At 35.8% G+C, this 21,202-nt stretch overlaps 1 protein-coding gene across 1 annotated transcript; it reads right to left on the reverse strand.

Annotated features, from left to right (window-relative positions):
• Positions 1 to 623: 623 nt before the first annotated feature.
• On the reverse strand, positions 624 to 17,354 carry LOC123559797 (uncharacterized). Its single transcript, XM_053524081.1, has 7 exons — positions 17,283 to 17,354; positions 14,764 to 14,846; positions 11,200 to 11,376; positions 10,136 to 10,218; positions 5,416 to 5,521; positions 4,722 to 4,866; positions 624 to 843 (listed from the first exon to the last, which is right to left on the reverse strand). Exons 1-7 carry the CDS (start codon positions 17,352 to 17,354, stop codon positions 655 to 657), a joined length of 855 nt encoding a protein of 284 aa, XP_053380056.1. The 3' UTR covers positions 624 to 654.
• Between the last annotated feature and the right edge of the window lie 3,848 nt (positions 17,355 to 21,202).

The raw sequence follows: 21,202 nt of genomic DNA on the forward strand, positions 1-21,202 counted from the left end.
ATACTTTGTTACAGATGGGGCAAGTTGCTAATTTATTTTCTTCCTCTTCCTTTTTTGTGGCCATTTTCTTCAATGTTGAAAACAGTGTGGCCTGTTTTGGCCTTTTGTAAGGCTGAGAACTTGCTTTATCATCTAAACGTCTTTTCTTTGAAGAAATATTGTTAAAGTATGAAGAAACTTTATCACTTGAATCAGACTTGGAGCTTGTACTTGAACTACTGTCTTCAAAGTCTATTAACGTAACAGAACCTTTGTCAGCAATGTCTTTTTCATCAACTTGTTTTTCATCAATCTTTTCCTTCTGATCACAAGTACCACTCCCTTCTCCTGATTCTGAACTTTTCAGAAATGCTTCATAACTAACCTCTTTACATTTCTTTCTTTCACCTGAAGTCCCTTTTTGTGACTCCATTTCATTATTAGCAGACTTTTGGTCAACTAGGTCTTTGGACTTAACAGATGGCTTGAAAAAGTTTTTTATACCGTAGTTACTGGAGGTGTCAGAGCTTTTGTTAAACATTTAGACTTAACTGGTGCAACTTCCTGCACTATGGTCTTCAGAGTATCAGAGTTTGAACCATTTGGTACAGTAGTTTGTTCTGAAGAAGTTGACTGGTCCAAATTTTCAGAAGAGTTATTGAGTAACTGAGTCACTCATGAAGACTGTGATAGTCCATTTTGTGATGAAGGGGTACTATTTAGTTGCTGAGATAACTGGCTTCCTTGGAAGAGTCCACTCGCATTGGGAGATTGTCGATTCATAATCTGTGACATCAGGAATGTTTGGGAGAGTCCATTATAAGCTCTTTGACTTGAAGATAAGTACTGGGACATTTGTGGTTGCTGAAAATGTGAAAAAATACTCAAATTTCTTTTTTTCAGGTATAAAAGTCGATGGCAATCTATACCTCAGTATCATGGAAAGAACCACTTAAACTACTGTGGAATTATTTATTTCACTGGCATATATAAGTGGTCGTTTGGCTGGGAAATGCATCTGAGATTTTCATAATTTAAAAGATAAAACAAAGAGTTTTTTTTACTGGGATTTCATTTACTAAAGTGGGATGGCATAATAACAAAATCTATAAAAACAAGGGAATGAAGTATTGCCATGCAATACAAAGTCCCCTTCTGGAAGGCACCTTATTGTTTCTACTGCAGTATAACAATGAATTGATATATGTCAATGATGTATCAACAATATTGTACTGTATATACAATATGTTATAACAAAACACTTGGATTAAAATTTGCATACATGATAAACCTATAGTTGCTTTCATATGTATTTATTTTGGCTAATTATGAAGAAGTCCACACAAAACTCTTTACCAGGTAGAGATAGGTCAAAATACATCTAAAAATTCAATGTAACATGCATGTTGTACCACAGGAAAGTGGTCTTGACTTTTCCCTACAGCCAGTACTAAAAAGTAACAATATAATCTATTTAAAGTAACAACAAAGGGAGGTAATTCTTAAAAAATGGTGCCTTGTGGCAATGAACATCTGTGCCAAGTTACATCAAAATCGCCATGCATGAAGAAGAAATGCTCTGAACAGTCATTCCTAAATTTAACCTTTGACCTCTAAGTATGACCTTGACCTTAAACCTAGAGACCTGGTCCTTGCGCACAACAATGCGTCTCATAGTGGTGAACATTTGTGCCAAGTCTCATCAAAATCCCTCCATGCATAAAAAAGAAATGCTCGAGACATAGACCTTTGGCCTCTAAGTGTGACCTTGACCTTAGACTTAGAGCTCAGGTTTTGCACATGACATGTTGTCTCATCCGCGGAAATATTTGTACCAACTGATATTTTAATCATGCCTTGCATGACAAAGTTATAGACCAGACAGGAAAAAATCCTATTGACCTTTGATCTCAAAGTGTGATCTTGACCTTTAAGCCAGGGTTCTTGGTGTTGGGCATGACATGTCATCTCATCAGGGGGAACATTTGTGCCAAGTAATATCAAAATCCCTTAATAAATGGGAGAGTTATGGACCGGACAGGAGAAAAGCCCCGTTGAACTTTGACCTTCAATTGTGACCTTGACCTTTGAGGTAGGGGTCCGGGTCTTGCGCATGACATGTCGTCTCATCATGGGAAACATTTGTGCCAAGTGAAATTAAATTCCCTTAATGAATGACAGAGTTATGGACCGGACACAAAGCAGACCCTGTTCATGCCAGGCTAACAGTTGATTGTCAAGTGTGACCTTGATCTTTGAGCTAGGGGTCTGAAAGTTGGGCATGACACATCGTCTTATTATGAGGTACATTTGTGCCAAGTAATATTGAATCCCTTCATGGATTGGAGAGTTTTGGGCCGGACAGGAAAAAAAACCTGTTGATCTTTGACCTCTGTGACCTTGACGTTTAAGGCAGGGGTCCGAGTCTTGCGCATGACACGTCGTCTCCTCAAGGGGAACATTTGTGCCATGTGATATTAAAATCCCTTAATGAACGGCAGGGTTATGGACTGGACACGAAGCAGACCCTGTTTATGTCATGCTAACATCTGACTGCTAAGTATGACCTTGACCTTTGAGCTAGGGGTCTGAAAGTTGTGCATGACACATCATCTTATTATGAGGTACATTTATGCAAAGTAATATTAAAATCCCTTCATGGATGGGAGAGTTATGGACCGGACAGGAGAAAAGCCCTGTTGACCTTTGACCTCCAATTGTGACCTTGACTTTTGAGGTAGGGGTTGGGTCTTGCGCATGACACGTCGTCTCATCATTGGGAACATTTGTGCCTAGTAATATTATAAGTCCCTTCATGGATGACAGAGTTATGGACCAGACAAGAAATTTCGGACGGACGAACGGAATGACTAAAGCGCATTCCTATAGTCCTCGAAACTGATTTTCAACCAGTAGGGGACTAATAAGTCCCAATTATAAAGAATTTGTTTTGTACAAAATTAAAATGGAACAGACTTTCAACATTGCAAGAAAACTGAAAAGTAGTAACACAAACCGACTTCTTTTCTATGGAATGATATGATTCATTTTGTTTGCCATACATACATGAATATGCAGGACATAAACAACTATAATTAATCCCAGTCATAACTTAATTGTCATTGTTATGTAAAAGGAAGCTTAAGTACTCTCATGAGACTTTTTAACTGCAAAAGTAGTTTCCATTTTTTGTTGCAAGTTGCTCACACTCGGCCCATTAACCCAATTCCAACATAGGGAGCTTAACTTAACAAGAGCTGTCATAGGAGACAGCGTGCTCAACTATTTCCATGCTGGATAGTGAAACTGGGCACATCTTAGGAAACTAGGACTGTCACTGGAGTGTTTAATGACTCCAATTGTGGATGAAGATATTGCACAATAGCCTGAGTCTATGTCAAAAATATCAACTTAAAGTAATAAGAGAGGTAAAGATAAAATGTATTAAAACACTATATAAGTATATCCTAAGCAAAAAGGGGCATAATTCATTAAATATTGGTGCCAGAGTTATGCAGGTTGTGTCATATAGTGCGGGTGATGATGTTGAACAACTATTTTAAGTTTGAATCAAATTCATTCAGTAATAACAGAGGTAGAGTGAAAGTGCATCAAAACTTTAACCTAAAATTCTAAGTAAAAAGGGGAAATAATTCATGAAAACTTGGTCCCAGAGTTATGCACCTTGCGTCATATGATAAGGGTAATGATGTTGAGCAATTGTTTAAGTTTGAATCAGATCCATTCAGTAATAATAGAGTGAAAGTGCATAAAACTTTAACCTGAAATTCTAAGTAAAAAGGGGAATAATTCATGAAAAAAATGGTGCCAGAGTTATGCATATTGTGTTATATGATGTGGGTGATAATGCTGAACAACTATTTTAAGTTTAATTCAAATCCATTTAATAATAACAGAGATAGAGTGAAAGTGCATAAAACTTTAACCTGAAATTCTAAGTAAAAAAGGGAATAATTAATGAAAAATGGTGCCAGAGTTACGCATCTTGTCTCATATGATGTGAGCAATGATGCTGAACAACTATTTTAAGTTTGAATCAAATCCATTCAGTAATAACAGAGGTAGTGAAAGTGCACCAAAACTTTAACCTGAAATTCTAAGTAAAAAGGGGAAATAATTCATGAAAAAATGGTGCCTGAATTATGCACCTTGTGTCATTTAATGTGGGTGATGATATTGAACAACTATTTTAGGTTTGAATCAAATCCATTCAGTGATAACAGAGATAGAGTGAAAGTGCATCAAAACTTTAACCTGAAAAATCTAAGTGAAAAGGGGGGATAATTCATGAAATATTGGTACCAGAGTTATTGCCCTTATGTCAGATGATGGGGATGATGATGAGGAATAAGTATTTCAAGTCTGAATCAAATTCATCAAGTAATTACAGAGGTAAGTTGAAAAAAGTGCACCAAAACTTTAACCAAGGTGGGGACACGGAAAGACGCCGATGCCGGGGCGAGTAGGATAGCTCTCCTTATACTTCGTATAGTCAAGCTAAAAACAGATTTTTTCTTTTAACTGCTGTGTACAAAATATTTAGACAAGGATTTTGCTTCTTTTTTTATTGTAAAAGACAATTTCTAACCTTTTAGTGTCTTTATCATTAATATCATTCTTCTGTCTATTTTTTACTTGGTGGGGAGGGTGTGGTTATTGCTTAAGAAGTGATAGAAGGACTTCTGAATATTAACAAACAAAAAATGCTATGTAAAACATACAGATTGCTGAACTTCCTCAATAAATCTCTGTTCCTTTAATGCTGTCTCCACCTTTGGAATGAGGAGCTGTGGGAATCGTATTCCTACAACACGTTCTTCATCATTCAACTTTACACGTACAACTCTTAGTGATGATTCTGATTTACTGAAAATGATGAAACAGATGGTAAAAAACATTACTGAATGAAGACAGTAATATATCTCATAGTCAATTTACAGATCAAGGTCCTGTAATTGACCTAATACCAAGCGCTGTCACTAATGGTGACAAATGCACCCCCCCCCCCCACCGCAGCTCCTTGACCTTTGACCTAGTGACCTTGACCTTGTGACCCCAAATGCAGAAGGGGTCGTGTGACCTATTTTTTGACCCCACGTGACTCGGTTTCAAACTATGGAACCCGTGATGGGATCTGGCTAGTTTTTGAAAGCAGCCAAGATATTATGCCAATACAAGTTGTGTGCAAGTTTGATTGAAACTGATTGCAAAATGTAGCCTCTATCTATCTATAAAATTTCTGACAATCTGGAGTACATTTCTGCTTTTATGAATTTTTGAGAACTGTTATCAGCCCAAATTTATACTTACTACGTTTTCACATTCAGGCTAGAGCTTATTCTGATCAATGTGGAATCAAATTTTGACAAAAGACATAAATTTTAAGTTTGTTCCTGAAAATATTTCATTCCTTACCTGAGATTTAACTTTGTAGCATTCCTATTCAGGGTAGTTTCAAGAATATTCATAAAAGTTACAATACTTCCACACAGCAGATGTAGACTGTAACATCGGCTTCCAACTGAAAATAAAGGCATAAAGTTAAAAATACTTCCACAGAGCAGACAGACTTTTACATCTCCTTCAGACTGAAAATTAAATCACAAAGTTAACAAGACTTCCACACAGCGGGTGTGAACAGTAACATCTGCTTCCGACTGGAAATAAAATCACAAAGTTAACAAGACTTCCACACAGTGGGTGTGAACAGTAACATCTGCTTCCAACTGGAAATAAAATCACAAAGTTAACAATGATGTAGGCTTAACATCTGCTTCTGACTGAAATAAATCATAAACTTAACAATACTTCCACAAAGCAGATATAGACTGTAATTTACTTCAACTGAAAATAAAATCACAAAGAAAACTCTTTCATATAGCAAACATAGACTCAACATTTGCTTCTGACTTTAAAACAAGTTCAAATACTCTGTGATATAGCTAGTGTGTATGTTCATTTATTGACATGGCCAGGGGCCTCCGTGGCCGAGTGGTTAGAGTTGTTGACTTCAAACCATTTGCCCCTCATCGATGTGGGTTCGAAACCTCATTTGGGGCATAGAATTCTTCACATGAGGAAACCATCCAGCTGGCTTACGAAAAGTCGGAGGTTCTACCCAGGTGCCCGCTTGTGATGAAATTGTGCACGGAGGGGCACCTGGGGTCTTCCTCCACCATTAAAAAGCTGGAAAGTCGCCATATGACCTAAAATTGTGTAGGTGCGATGTTAAACCCAACAGAATAAAATAAACAAGCAAATTCGATGAATTGGTATCCCCTGCCGAAAGGGTCAGTGGTGAGGAACGGCAAAAAAATATATCCAGCAAAAAGTTAAGAATGTTACCAAGAAGCAAATAATTTCATTAGTCAAAATCAAATTAACAGAAAATGAATGTTTTTTTTGGGTGGGGGGTGGGGGGAGGGGTGAGGATACAAAAGTTTACATGCTGATTATAAATACTGATGGAAAACTAAACATTAAAAAAAAAACAAAAAAAAAACAAGAGCTGTCTCCGTAGGATGACACATGCCCCCGATGGCACTTTGAATGAATAGTTATGGCCAATGTTAGAGTTTAGGACCTTTGACCTATGGAGCTGGGTCTTGCGCGAGACACATCATCTTACTGTGTCACACATTCATGCATAGTTATTTTAAAATCCATGCATGAATGACAAAGATATGGACCGGACATGCCCATCAAAGCACTATCATGAAAAATGATCTTTAACGTCTAAGTGTGACCTTGACCTTTGAGCTACGGACCTGGGTCTTGCGTGTGACACGTCGTCTTATTGTGGTACACATTCATGCCAAGTTATTTGAAAATCCATCCATCGATGACAAAGATATGGACCGGACACGCCCATCAATGCACTATCCTTTAACATCTATGTGTGACCTTGACCTTTGAGCTACGAACCTGGGTCTTGCGCATGACACGTCGTCTTACTGTGGTACACATTTATGCTAAGTTATTTGAAAATCCATCCATCGATGACAAAGATATGGACCGGACACGCCAATCAATGCACTATCCTTTAACGTCTAAGTGTGACTTTGACCTTTGAGCTACGGACCTGGGTCTTGCGCACTGCACATCGTCTTACTGTGGTACACATTCATGCCAAGTTATTTGAAAATCCATCCATCGATGACAAAGATATGGACCGGACACGCCAATCAATGCACTATCCTTTAACGTCTAAGTGTGACCTTGACCTTTGAGCTACGGACCTGGGTCTTGCGCACTGCACGTCGTCTTACTGTGGTACACATTCATGCCAAGTTATTTGAAAATCCATCCATCGATGACAAAGATATGGACCAGACACGCCCATCAATACACTATCCTTTAACGTCTAAGTGTGACCTTGACCTTTGAGCTACGGACCTGGGTCTTGCGCACTGCACGTCGTCTTACTGTGGTACACATTCATGCCAAGTTATTTGAAAATCCATCCATCGATGACAAAGATATGGACCGGACAAGAAAATTGTGGACAGACCGACAGACTGACAGACCGACAGACAGACAGACCGTTCAAAAACTATATGCCTCCCTTCGAGGCATAAAAAAAAAAAAATGGGGGTGGAGGGGAGGGGGAGGGGGTGTGACCAAGGTAAGGTGGCGACCAGGTGTAGGTACACAACATCACATGTTTATATTATGTTCATGGAAAAGAATGAAAAAAGTGTAATGAAATTCTTCCAATTGGTTGGTTTGTTATGTACAGATCTGTGGATTTTTAAACAATAAAAGGGCAATAACTATATGGAAAATTGACCAATGAAAAAAGAAAATGACGGGCATCATCAAAGTATGTTGGTTCATATTTATTTCAAGTTTGATGAAATTCTACCTGCTAGTAACTGAGAAATGGCTGTGGACGGATATTTTTGTGCATTTTTCATTAAATCAAGGGCAATAACTCTAAGTGAAATTGACCAATCGAAAAAAAACTTGGAGGGCATCATCACAGTATCTTGGTTCATGTCTATTTCAAGTTTGATGAAATTCTACCTGCTAGTTACTGAGAAATGGCTGTAGACAGACATTTTTCATTAAATCAAGGGCAATAACTCTGAGCGAAATTGACCAATAAAAAAAAAAACTTGACAGGCATCATCACAGTATGTTGGTTCATGTTTATTTCAAATTTCATGAAATTCTACCATATAGTTACTGAGAAATGGCGGTGGACGAACGAACAATGCCATTTCAATACCCCCGTCCCGATTTCATCGGCGGGGGATGATAAATTGACATGGCCAGATACACTGGCAGAGTCCTCAATCTTCTTCATGCTGGTCAACAGTAAAGTCTGATGCAAGGTAAATTACCCTATTAAACAGGACCTCTAAGTTAGCTCAAAGTTTTAGTCATTTTACTGTGAAAAGTAATAGATCCTTGGTCTCCAGTTTGGTGTCTTGTTAGTTGGGTTTAAAAAAAGTTTAGGTAAATTAGGTTAATTGTATTGTGACCTCCAAGTTTTAATGACGGGAAAAGCCCAAGGTGTTTTTTCAGGCTCATGCATGCGTCAAGAGTAGAAGTACCATAAGCCAGCTGAGTTTCTTCATTACATGAAACTATATTACATAAGATTCAAACCAACAGATGTTGTAAATAGTTTGACAGTAGGGGAAGACAACCACCAGTTCAGTGATAAACCTGGAAACCTTACCTTTACAGAAGTCTCTATTCTTACAATGAGAACCATGCACACAACTTGTCTTTGTTATTTCATACTGTATGTTCTTTCCAGCCATTCTCTGAAATAATAATAAGTTTTCCAATCAGTTGTGCTTTATAAATGGTTTTGAACAAAAATATGTGATATTAATGTTCCTTGAAAGTGTAGGACAAACCAAAATCTGTTCTGCAAAAAGCATTAATGACTGTCCCTGTCACAATAATGTGGGTATTTTTGTCTAGCTTTTGATCTGGCAACAGCACATGAAAATCTGTGTGAAATTACAATATCACAGCCACTTAATACTTAATTTAAAACTATTTTGAACACTGTGTCAGTAACCTAATGGAAAGAAGTTCAGGCTATTTTACGTTTGTTCTACAACCTTACTGTGGAGAGCTAAACTTGTTTGCTGTGCCAAGGCTTTTGCTCTATATAAGATTAAATTCAGCTGTGATGAACTGTTTTTTTTTATAAGAACATCTTCCTTTTTAATCAGGTATTTTCTCTCCAAACAATCAATTATTTTGTATTTGGTTGTGTTTTCTGACATGATGCTTGCTAATGTTTAATGTCCATACCTAATGTAAATTTGCAAGCTGCACTTTTACGTAAGGTAAAAATAAATGTAAGCTTCAATCTACAGAAAGTTACAATCTAAAGAGAGCTGTAATCTACAGGGAGCTATGAGCTACAATCTACAAGAAGCTAGGAGCTACAATCTACAGTGAGTTCAAATTTGTTGTGAGCTTCCATCTACAGACAGTTGCAATCTAAAGTGAGCTGCAATCTACAGTGAGCTATGATCTACAGGGAGCTACGAGCTACAATCTACAGTGAGTTAAATCTTAAATGAGATACACTCAATAGGGATTTTTACAAATTACATCTACGAGCAACAGGAAGCCGCAATCTACAGAGAGCTATGAGTTACATCTACAGTAAGCTATGAGTTACATCTACAGTGAGCTACCAGCTGCAATCTACAGACAGCTAAGAGTTACATCTACACTGAGCTATGAGTAACATCTACAGTGAGCTACGAGCTACAGGAGGCTACATACTACAGTGAGCAACAATTACATCTACAGTAAGCTATGAGCTACAGGGAGCTTAAATTTACATAGTGCTACGAGTTACATCTACAGTGAGCTACGTGTTACATCTTGTGTAACAGTGAGTTACTAGCTACAACCTACAGAGAGCAACAATCTGCAGTGAACTGCAGGGAGCTACAATGTACAGTGAGCTATGAGCTACATTTACAGAGCTACAATCTACAGGGAGCTACAATCTACAGTGAGTTCTTATTTGCTATGAGGTTCAATTTACAGTGTGCTTCAATTTACAATGAGTTACAATCTACTATGATTTACAATCTACAGCAAGTTACAATCTATAGTTAGCCACAATCCCCAGTGAGTCTCGATCTACACTAACCTGCATCAGCTTGATCTATTCTAGAGTATCTCTGCATCAAATCTGTTTTCTCCTCTTCAAAGTATGATAACCCAGTGTTAGGTCTGAAACAAAGAGAAATGAAAACACTTCAAATTATCTTTACAGTTTTTAGTTATTTACAAGCTGCATCAAAATTAAGATTCCTTAAAATAACTCTGGAAAAATATCACTTCTGGTACCTGGGACAACTGTAACTAGGGGCACTTCAGAGTGATAACGATGTACAGAAGACACACTGCCAAATAAAATTGATCATAAAAACATTCAGTCATCACATGTGAAGTTAAACCTACAAATTATGTCAATTTTGGGAGAGTCAAAAGGCAGACTTTATAATTTTTATACAGGTTAAAATACAATGCAGTATTCAACCCAAAATGGTCTCTGTTAAAAATGGTATTCACCACAGACTTGGTAAGTATATCAAAGTCAGAATTCCTTTGAATTCCTACTGATTCATAAAACTAATTAACCCATAAGAGATTAAGAGATTCAAGTCTGCAAAATAATAATTAAAAAATTTACATCTTGCCTAAAATCATCACTGTATGAACCATTCTGACAACCTCTGACTGTTTCTGTCATCCAAGTCAGGTGGGAGTAAGTATAGTTATACAGATTAAAGCAGAAAACTTACATTTGGCATTTAATTAGCTAGATGAGAAATAGATTTTAGTTTTGCGTGCTTTGTTGGCAAATAAAACATTGTTCTGACTTCAGATGCGTAGCAATCTAACACGAAGGCCGAAGTAATTAACTACGACGCATCCGAACGAAAAAACGTGTTTTATTTTCCAACAAAAAACTCGCAAAACAAAAATATATTTACATCCTAACACCTTCGAATTACACCTAGAATGGATACTAATCTTGAATAAAATGCGGTTTTAAATACAAGGGAGTAAACCGTAGTAACCAAAAGTATGTCATTTTGCGAAACATGTTCTAATCGACAAGACAATACATTGTAAAATCCTTCTTTGTTTATATAAAAGAAAATACTAGAAATGTTAGAATAATACACATTAAAATCTGAACATTACCTAGCAATTCTGAAGAGGTGAGATGAATTCTCCTTCTGTGTTGCTAGAATGAATAGTTTCTTTCCCCATACATCTCTCTTTGAGATATAAAACCCATCTTGTTTCTGGCTGTGGTTGTCTGCCCTTGCTACAGCTTGGTCCCAGCTCATACCTCTGTCAATGTTTAACTCTACAAGTCTGAAATACCACATAAGAAGATATACTAGACATTTCACATTTAGATGGTGCACTGCTTCATGCTAGGTTTTGATTATGTCATTTCCACAACCAATCCCATTACTCTGTGGCTAAACTACTAAATCCTTACAAAGTTTTATGCTTAGAGTTTTTGAGATGATTTTAAGCCAACTGCAAAGCGCATATCAAGCCACAGTTTAATTCAAATGAATAAAAGTTTCTGCCCCAGATAGCTGTGTTAATCTTCCATTCAGATGTCTCTACTGTAGTAAGGTGTATCAAACATTAACTGTCTCAAACGTAACTGCATAAGTACTGCAGTATGACTTACATTTAGATTTAAAGATTGAATACTGCTTAAGCCGGTGCTAGGGGGCGTGGGCAGTGTTGCATTTTCCATTACTGCTCATGAACAGACTCAATCAAACCTAGTCTGCAATTTTCACTGTTTGCATTGTCCTCGGTGCTTCCGAGGGATCTACTTTCCAGATTTTATTTACAAAACATCTTTTACTTGTAGGTTTTACAACCTATGATACTGTGAAATCATTTTTATTCGCGTAGGACTAATTTCTGCATATTTCGCGCTACGACCGGTGCGCGAATTTAAGACCGCACCATTATTTTTTTTTACTTTTATTTTTTCATTTATAAATTGAAAATGCGCAAATTTAAGCCCATGAGAAACAGTCCTTTTTCAAGTTTGCGTGAAATTTCATGCCAGCGAATTTAAATGATTTCACAGTATATCTTAACAAGAAGATCACTGACCCTTAAGAGCTCAACTGTGTACAAGGCTTCAAGTCTGTTTGTATAATAATACTTCTAACAATAATACTTTTATTTCCACCAATAATGATGAGCATAACATATATACAGACATCAGTATGATATACATTATAAGAAAACAACTATATACAGATGACATATGAAAATTAACATTATGAATTTCACCAAATGAGACATGCATATAAATACAAACAATAATAAGACGAGAAAAGCCAACATACAACATCCATTGTAATAGTGATCATTTCTTAAATGTAAAAAGTATCAAATGCAATGGTAATACCTGTCCATTTATTTATTATGCATATTATATTGATATGACTTAGACGAAAAGGACGAAATACAAGTCAATCATTTGCGTAAATGTATTATGAAATATTATTATATTGTATAACTTTCGCCAAAATTTTACTCGATACGAAAAAGCAAAATGATGGAATAGTTATGTCAGGTATAATTGAATAACATGATTCACAGACAGTGACTTTCATCAAATCATTATGTCTTTAATAATGTAAGGCCAACAGTTAACAATATATTCAAAATGTGTGTTTCATAATCTTGCATGTAGATTATTTTATATTAAGAATCTATTACATGATTTTTCCTTATATTCTTTACACCTAGTGCAATTTACGGAGCAAGTTACATTTTAACAAGAGCTGTCCGTAAGACAGCCAAGTTCGACTATTAGAAATATTGTCCCAGAAGCAGGAAAATATTACCCAAAATGTTAAATATCAAAAGAGTTTTAAGTTCAAAAGGGGACATAATTTGACCAAAATGCATATCAGAGTTATGAGACTTGCTGCTATCAACTAGTTTTATAACCCTGAAGACACAATGTGGAGTTTCAATTTAATATCTGCATTAGTTTTGGAGATAGTAACTTGCATGTAAAACTTTAAGGTAAAGGTCCATACTTTGAAGAAAAAAGTTCGAACGTCATCAAATCATAGAAAGAAAGCATTGTTTTACATGAAAATTTAACAGCATATAAAACATTTATAGTATTTTACAAAACCATTGTCAATTTATTCATGTATGTATTGAATTCCGGAAAGGGACTGCACTGAACAGTTCAGTGCCTTTGAAAACTCACCGATTTTGAAAAAGCTGTTACATGTCTTCATTTTGATGCATTTGCAACATCGTGCGAGTGTTTAAACTTTACACAACTAGGTAAAACATCGTTTTTGACAACTGTTTACATTTATTTCTTTACAAATGACATTCTTGTTCAAAGGGGGACAACTCATTAAGAATATTTTAAGTATCCAACTCAGTGGGACAGAACAGTAAAGCATGTATTGGACAGATAATTTTTGCGCCAAGGTGCTGTTCATTTACTAAAATAATCTGTTGTTTTGTGATATACTGCTAAACCTTAACCAGAATTTTGTAAGTCCAAAAGGGGGCATAATTTGCTTAAAATACATGTCAGAATTATGGGACTTGACCCAGTGAGGTTGGTAATTGACCTAGAAAAAGAATAAATAAGTTTCAAATCTATATGCCTTTTAGTAATAGCTGTATGTACTTGCACGCAAAATTTCCACCAGTCCAAAAGGGGGCATCATTTGGCCAAAATGAAGGTCAGAGTTATGGGACTAGCTGCTATCAACTAGTTTTATAGCCCCAAAGACACATGTGAAGTTTTAATTCAATATCTGCATTAGTTTTGGAGATAGTAACTTGCATGTAAAACTTTAACCAGAATTTTCTAAGTTTGCTTTATCTATAATATCTTCTTTTTTTTTAACAAAATGAAGTAGAACTGTCTTACTTATGTTAAAAATCTATAGTTGGTTGCTTTTAAAACAGTATAATGCTATTTTTCAACAGTATCTAAATAATGGAATGGCAGGAGAAATCAAACCAGTTCTTCAACACTTGAGAAAGTTATGTCCAAATTTTCAAATTGTTGAATTTACAACCACACAAAATAGCTATTCTGGCCAAAACCACAAAATGTTATGCTAACAAAACTAAATTATTTCCAAGCATATTTTTGCAAAGAGTCACTGCAAGGTACAATTAATAATGTCTTAGGAGTAAATCCTTACAAGACTCTTTTGGACTGATCCACAAAATCAACAGAGTCAATATTAAGTGTTCCTTGATTCACTAACAATATTGACTTGTTTTCGAACCACAAGTAACTGACAACTTCCAAAACATGAATCAGAGATAGAAAGGAACAACTTCACATATATCTGCTGAATCATCATGAGGAACACTAAGGCATGGGAACACATTCCCCACCTCTCAATGTACTGCCCTATCCTGTACTTGACCTACTGAGTAAAAAAAAGCACAACCTGTTGCGTTTTTATCTTTAACATATCAAAAAGACATTCACACAGCCAGTTAAATTCAAAATTTCCTTTCATCATGTAAATCTATATATCTAGGAATCACTTATAAAAGTTTCAACAGATTTCCATAAATAAGAGGAGGGAACTTTGATAAACAAGATGCAGTGAATATATTGTTGACTGGGCCAGCAGACACGCAGGAGAATATAAAATCTATGTCTCCTCTCTTGTTATGCAGCCGTAACAGTGATTTTAAAAAGACATCTTTTTTTTCTCTCACCTTCTAGTATCAACAATAAGGTCAGCTGATATTGTGAACCAAATACTCTTTGTTCTTCCTCGAGCGAAGTTATCACCGGCAATCTGAAATATTAATAAACCATTAACTTGTAGAAAGTGAAACTGCATAATGTACCTTTACCAATAAAATACTATAAAACTTTTCATTCTCGTAAGGTAGTGGGGGGGGGGGTCTAAAACTGATAGATCTAATAGATTTTTTGCGTTTTTTTTCCAAGACATTACAGGAGCATAGAGCTGTTAGATCACAAGATCACTTTTCAGCTAGATTTTGGAACAAAATGAGCCGAGATTTCAACCTTCATTATAGTCAGTTATTTTTTATCTCATCTTATAAACCATCAGTATATCACTTAAAGTCAAAACAATGTTTTATTCCAATTATTGGGCCCTCAATCTAATATATATTGAATCAGACTATCATTTACTCAATTACCTAACTCAGTGGTAATATATGAAGTGTGGCAACAACCTTTTCCTAGATTATTCTCTAAATGAGCCGTGCCATGAGAAAACCAACATAGTGGGTGTGCGACCAGCATGGATCCTGACCAGCCTGCGCATCCGCGCAGTCTGGTCAGGATCCATGCTGTTCACTTTTAAAGCTTACTGCAATTAGAGAAACCATTAGCGAACAGTATAGATCCTGACCAGACTACGCGGATGCGCAGGCTGGTCTGGATCCATGCTGGTCGCAAACCCACTATGTTGATTTTCTCATGGCGTGGCTCAAATATAAGACAATAACATTCATACTCTACATCATTCTTAAGAACTGTGAGGGAAGCACTAAGACCTTATTAAATTTTCAAGTATCTTGTGAGATATGATTAGAATTTTTACAGAGTATTTTGCAGCATACATTTCACCTATTTCACCTATTTTGGACATCAAAAATATTTAAAAGTTTAGGTTTGTGGCTTTGTTAGTCATTATTTAAACTTTCAGGATGTCTCATCAAGCTTTTAATTAGCTTAAGGCATTGCCACAGTCACAACTCTGTATCAGTTCATATTTTCAGGCTGAGTATTTTTCTCTTGAAAATTGTACTAAAGCCTTAACAGCTGGTCAAATTATCATCAACATAAGAAGCATATGATGATTTATAGTACATATGTCGCTTGTAAAATATTTGAGTCTCGGTTAGACCGAAAATTTACCCCAAAATATTGAAATTTTATGTGCAGTAGAACTCCAATATAAAAAATATTACAAAGATAAAATTTAGTTAATTTCATAGTACAATATGTATACTGCAAACTCCTACGGATTTTTGTCAAAATTGTTCCTGGTTATTGCACTAGACATAAAAAGACAACCCCATGTAAATTTAATTTAAAATGTTGTTTGTACATGCATTACTGACCACAGGTAGCCAGGTAAACCTATACATAACCCTATAATATCACCTGTTTATATACATGTAAATTATATGTAAACAGATAACACAAATTGGATAAATTGATGGTGTTGGGATTTTTGTGTATAATTCAGTAATCAGGTAAAATTTCAAAATAATTTCTGAAGACTTTATTCTTCATGATCTGCTTTACAATTGGCTGTAATTATCTTTGAAATGTATTGAATATATATTGAGTTTGACTGCAGATAAAATTGCAAAATTTTGTCATAGAAAAATATCGAATAAAGGCATAATACAGGTAGTGAAATGCACATCCTTCTACTTGCATATGTTCACATAGATATTTAAAACATAATTATGACAAATTTATTGACTTTATTGTTACCACTTAGTCATCTTTTATTTTTATGAAAATTTCCATGTAAAATTTTGAGTCAAATGGCTGCCACTGTAGGCGATGCCTTAAAAGCAGCATTAATTTTATCAGAAAAAAATATAATATACATCTTTGAGAAATGTTTCACCATATAAATACTTGTAAATATTTTGTCAAATCTATTTTCTTTCTAAAGCTTTTTATTCATCTTTATGCAAGAAAATCTCTGACAACTTATATGACTGTAATTGTCCAACAAGAGGGTCATGATGACCCTGGATCGCTCACCAGAGTATTTTGAGCTACATGAACAAGTGTAAGAGATCAGGTAAGAAAAGTCAAATATAAGTTAGCATTGAAATCCCAGTGTGTGAACATGTTTCAAATGTCAAACAGATGCTAAAATATTAAGAGGGTAGGCTAGTAGGTCATATTCATGGTCAATGAAAGTCAGCTTCAAGATTGGTGGGTAAAATTGTGTATGTCATCCAAATTTCAACTACATGCAGAAGACATAAGAAAGTATGTTGTATTACAAAATACCTGAAAATATCTATCACAGGTCAGCACTGCCTTTATGGACAATATACTTGTTGCTAAAAGTTCGGTTTTAACTCTGAATGATTTTTTAAAATCAAATTTAACTAGAACCACAACATAACACAGAAACGTTCATTTACATTTTAACTTATGTGTATAATGGTTATGATCCAATAAACTTTAGGGTAAAAACTAAATTGGGCTTGATGAATAATATTACCTGTCTGCCTTTGCCTACACCAGCAGCATCCCCAATGAAAAATCCAGCTCTCTGACCATTAGGCAGTATCATTTGATGCCTCTGACACTGAAATATTATCAAACATATTAAACACCAATACTGGGTCTGACCACTGAAATATTATATAACTTACTAAACACTAATACTGGGTCTGCCCACTGAAATATTATATAACTTATAAAACAAGATTACTGGGTCTGACCACTAAAATATTATGAAATATTATATAACTTAAAAAACAACAATACTGGGTCTGACCACTGAAATATTATATAACTTACTAAACAACAATAATGGGTCTGACCACTGAAATATTATATAACAACATTACTGGGTGTGAACACTGAAATATTATATAACATATAAAACAACAATACTGAGTCTGACCACTGAAATATTATATAACTTATAACACACCAATACTGGGTCTAACCACTAAAATATTATATATAACTTACTAAACAACAATACTGGGTCTGACCACTGAAATATTATATAACTTACTAAACAACAATACTGGGTCTAACCACAAAAATATTATATATAACTTACTAAACAACAATACTGGGTCTGACCACTGAAATATTATATAACATATAACACACCAATACTGGGTCTTACCACTGAAATATTATATAACATATAAAACAACATTACTGGGTCTGAACACTGAAATATTATATAACATATAAAACAACAATACTGGGTCTGACCACTGAAATCCTGGTACAGCGCCTAATGACTATAAAGGCATGTGTGAAGTTTCAACCCAATAAACATAGTAGTTTCTGAGAAAAAGACTTCACATATAAACTTAACGTTGATGCCACCACCGCCGTTGCCTTCGGAAAGCTACGCCTTAGTCCGTTACTATAAGTCAGTTCCTAAAGTTGCAGGCGAGACAAAAACTGTCCTTCAACACTCTAAATATGTTATCTGACTATAACTTAATAAATAATTTAACTAGGAACGTCAGTTTTAATGGCAAATTTGTACTTTTTACATGAAACAGTGGCAATCTTGAAAACAAGAGATCACAGAGTGATCTTGGCGCCCACCAATGTGCCATTTTTGAGTGTTCCAAATTTCAAGACTCATTGACTAGCTCAAGGTCAAATTTCATTTCCGTACACAACACTGTGCATGTGGTTCAAATTCGAAAGCTGTAGCTTGAGAAATGTGAAAGTAGGTCACTAGATCAATTTCAAGGACTAAGTTCTTGGTACACAAAACTATATGCATGTGCATCAAGTTTGAAGGCTGTAGTTTGAGAAATTTGAAAGTAGGTCACTAGGTCAATCTTAAGGTCAAAGTTGATTTCGGTACACAAAACTATGCAAGTGTTCCAAATTTGAAGGCTGTAGCTTGAGAAATGTGACAGTAGGTCACTAGGTCAAAATCAAGGTCAAATTACACTTCATAACACAAATCTATGCATGTGGTCCAAATTTAAAGCCTGTACTTTCAAAAATGTGAAAGTAGGTTACTAGGTCAATGTCAAGGTCAAAGTTAGTTTCGGTACACAATCCTATGCATGTGGTCTAAATTTGAAGCCTGTAGCTACAGAAATGTGAAAGTAGGTCACTAGGTCAATCTTAAGGTCAAAGTTCATTTCAGTACACAAAACAATGCAAGTGGTCCAAATTTGAAGGCTGTAGCTCGAGAAATGTGAAAGAAGGTCACTAGGTCAAAATCAAGGTCAAATTTTATTTGGGAACACAGAACTATGCATGTGGTCCAAATTTAAAGCCTGTACCTTCGAAAATGTGAAAGAAGGTCACTAGGTCAATGTAAAGGTCAAAGTTTGTTTCGGTACACAAAACTATGCATGTGGTCCAAATTTGAAGGCTGTAGCTTGAGAAATGTGAAAGTAGGTCACTAGGTCAAAATCAAGGTCAAATTTCATTTCGGAACACGAAACTATGCATGTGGTCCAAATTTGAAGCCTGTACCTTCAAAAATGTGAAAGTAGGTCACTAGGTCAATGTCAAGGTCAAAGTTTTTTTCAGTGCACAAAACTATGCATGAGGTCCAAATTTGAAGGCTGTAGCTACAGAAATGTGAAAGTAGGTCACTAGGTCAAAATCAAGGTCAACTCATGTCAAGGTTCATCTTGCCACTCAAAACCATACATGTGGTCCAAATTTGAATGTTGTAGGTTATTGACAAGAAGATTTTAAAAGCTTTTCCCTATACAAGTCTATATGAACCGTGTGACCCCCAGGGTGGGGCCATATTTGAACCTAGGGGGATAATTTGAACAAACTTGGTAGAGAACCACTAGATGATGCTACAATACAAATGCCAAAGCCATAGGCTTTGTGGTTTGGACAAGAAGATTTTCAAAGTTTTTCCCTATATAAGTCTAAGTAAACCATGTGACCCCCGAGGCAGGGCCATATTTGATCCTAGGGCGATAATTTGAACAATCTTTGTTGAAGACCACTAGATGATGTCACATACAAAATATCTAAGCCCTAGGCCCTGTGGTTTTGAACAAAAGGTTTTTCAAAATTTTTCCCTATATAAGTCTATATAAACCATGTGACCCCCGGGGCGGGGCCATATTAGACCCCAGGGAAATAATTTGAATCATCTTGGTAGAGTACCACAAGATGATGCTTCATACCAAATATCAAAGCCCTAGACTCTGAGGTTTTGGACAAGAAGAGTTTCAAAGTTTTTCCCTATATAAATCTATGTAAATTATAGAAATAAGCAAAGGGCCATAACTCACTAAAAAATTGTTGAACCAGTGTGATTTTCAGGGGGACACAACTAGGTACCAATACATCATTCTGACAAAGTTTGGTCAAAATCCCCCTGGTAGTTTCTGAGGAGATGCGATAACGAGAAATTGTTAACGGAAGGACGGACGGACGGAAGGACGACGGACCACGGACGCAGAGTGATTTTAATAGCCCACCATCTGATGATGGTGGGCTAAAAAGACGCCACATTGGATTTTGAAACCAGGCTTTTGTGCACATTCAAAACATCTTAAAAGATATTTTTTCCTGAAAATTGACAAAAAAAACAAACTCTGTATAGGTCTGTTGAAGCCAAAAATCAACTTCCTGTGGCGGCCATCTTGAACAAGAGCTGTCTGATGACAGCGCACTCGACTATTCAAGGATTGATTGAAGAATGGGGTCAAAATATTTCCACGGGAATTCAGACAAAAGAAATAAATAGATTAGACAAACAATGTTCCTGTATTACTTTGATTTCGATAAGTCTTGCACTAAATGGCAATATATGAGCCAATTTCAAAGTCCAAAAAGGGCCATAATTCAGTCAAAATAGTTATGTACTCTTGCCTACAGATGGAAATCATGATGATAAACAAGTGTTCAAAGTTTAAAAGCCATATGTCAAATAGTTTTGACAAAACATGGATTTGTATGAAAACAGAACCAATTTCAAAGTCCAAAAAGGGCCATCATTCAGCCAAAATAGATGACAGAGTTATGTTCTCTTTCCTACAGATAGAGACTATTATACTAAACAAGTGATAAAAGTTTCAAAGCCATATGTCAAACACTTTACAAAAAATATGAACTGGTACGAAAAACTTAACCAAGATTTCTAAGTCAAAAGGGGTCATAATTCAGCCAAAATCCTTGATGGAGTTATGTACTCTTGCCTATAACTGGACATGGTGATGGTTAACAGGTGCTGAAAGTTTCAAAGCTTTATCTCAAAAGACTTTGTCAAAATATGAACTGGTACGAAATATTAACCATGATTTCTAAGTCAAAAAGGGCCATAATTCAGCCAAAATCCTTGATGGAGTTATGTGCTCTTGCCTATAACTGGACATGGTGATGGTAAACAAGTGTTGAAAGTTTCAAAGCTTTATCTCAAAAGACTTTGTCTAAATATGAACTGGTACGAAA

The sequence above is a fragment of the Mercenaria mercenaria genome, chromosome 15, assembly GCF_021730395.1.
Source record: "Mercenaria mercenaria strain notata chromosome 15, MADL_Memer_1, whole genome shotgun sequence".
Taxonomy (NCBI): Eukaryota; Metazoa; Mollusca; class Bivalvia; order Venerida; family Veneridae; genus Mercenaria; species Mercenaria mercenaria.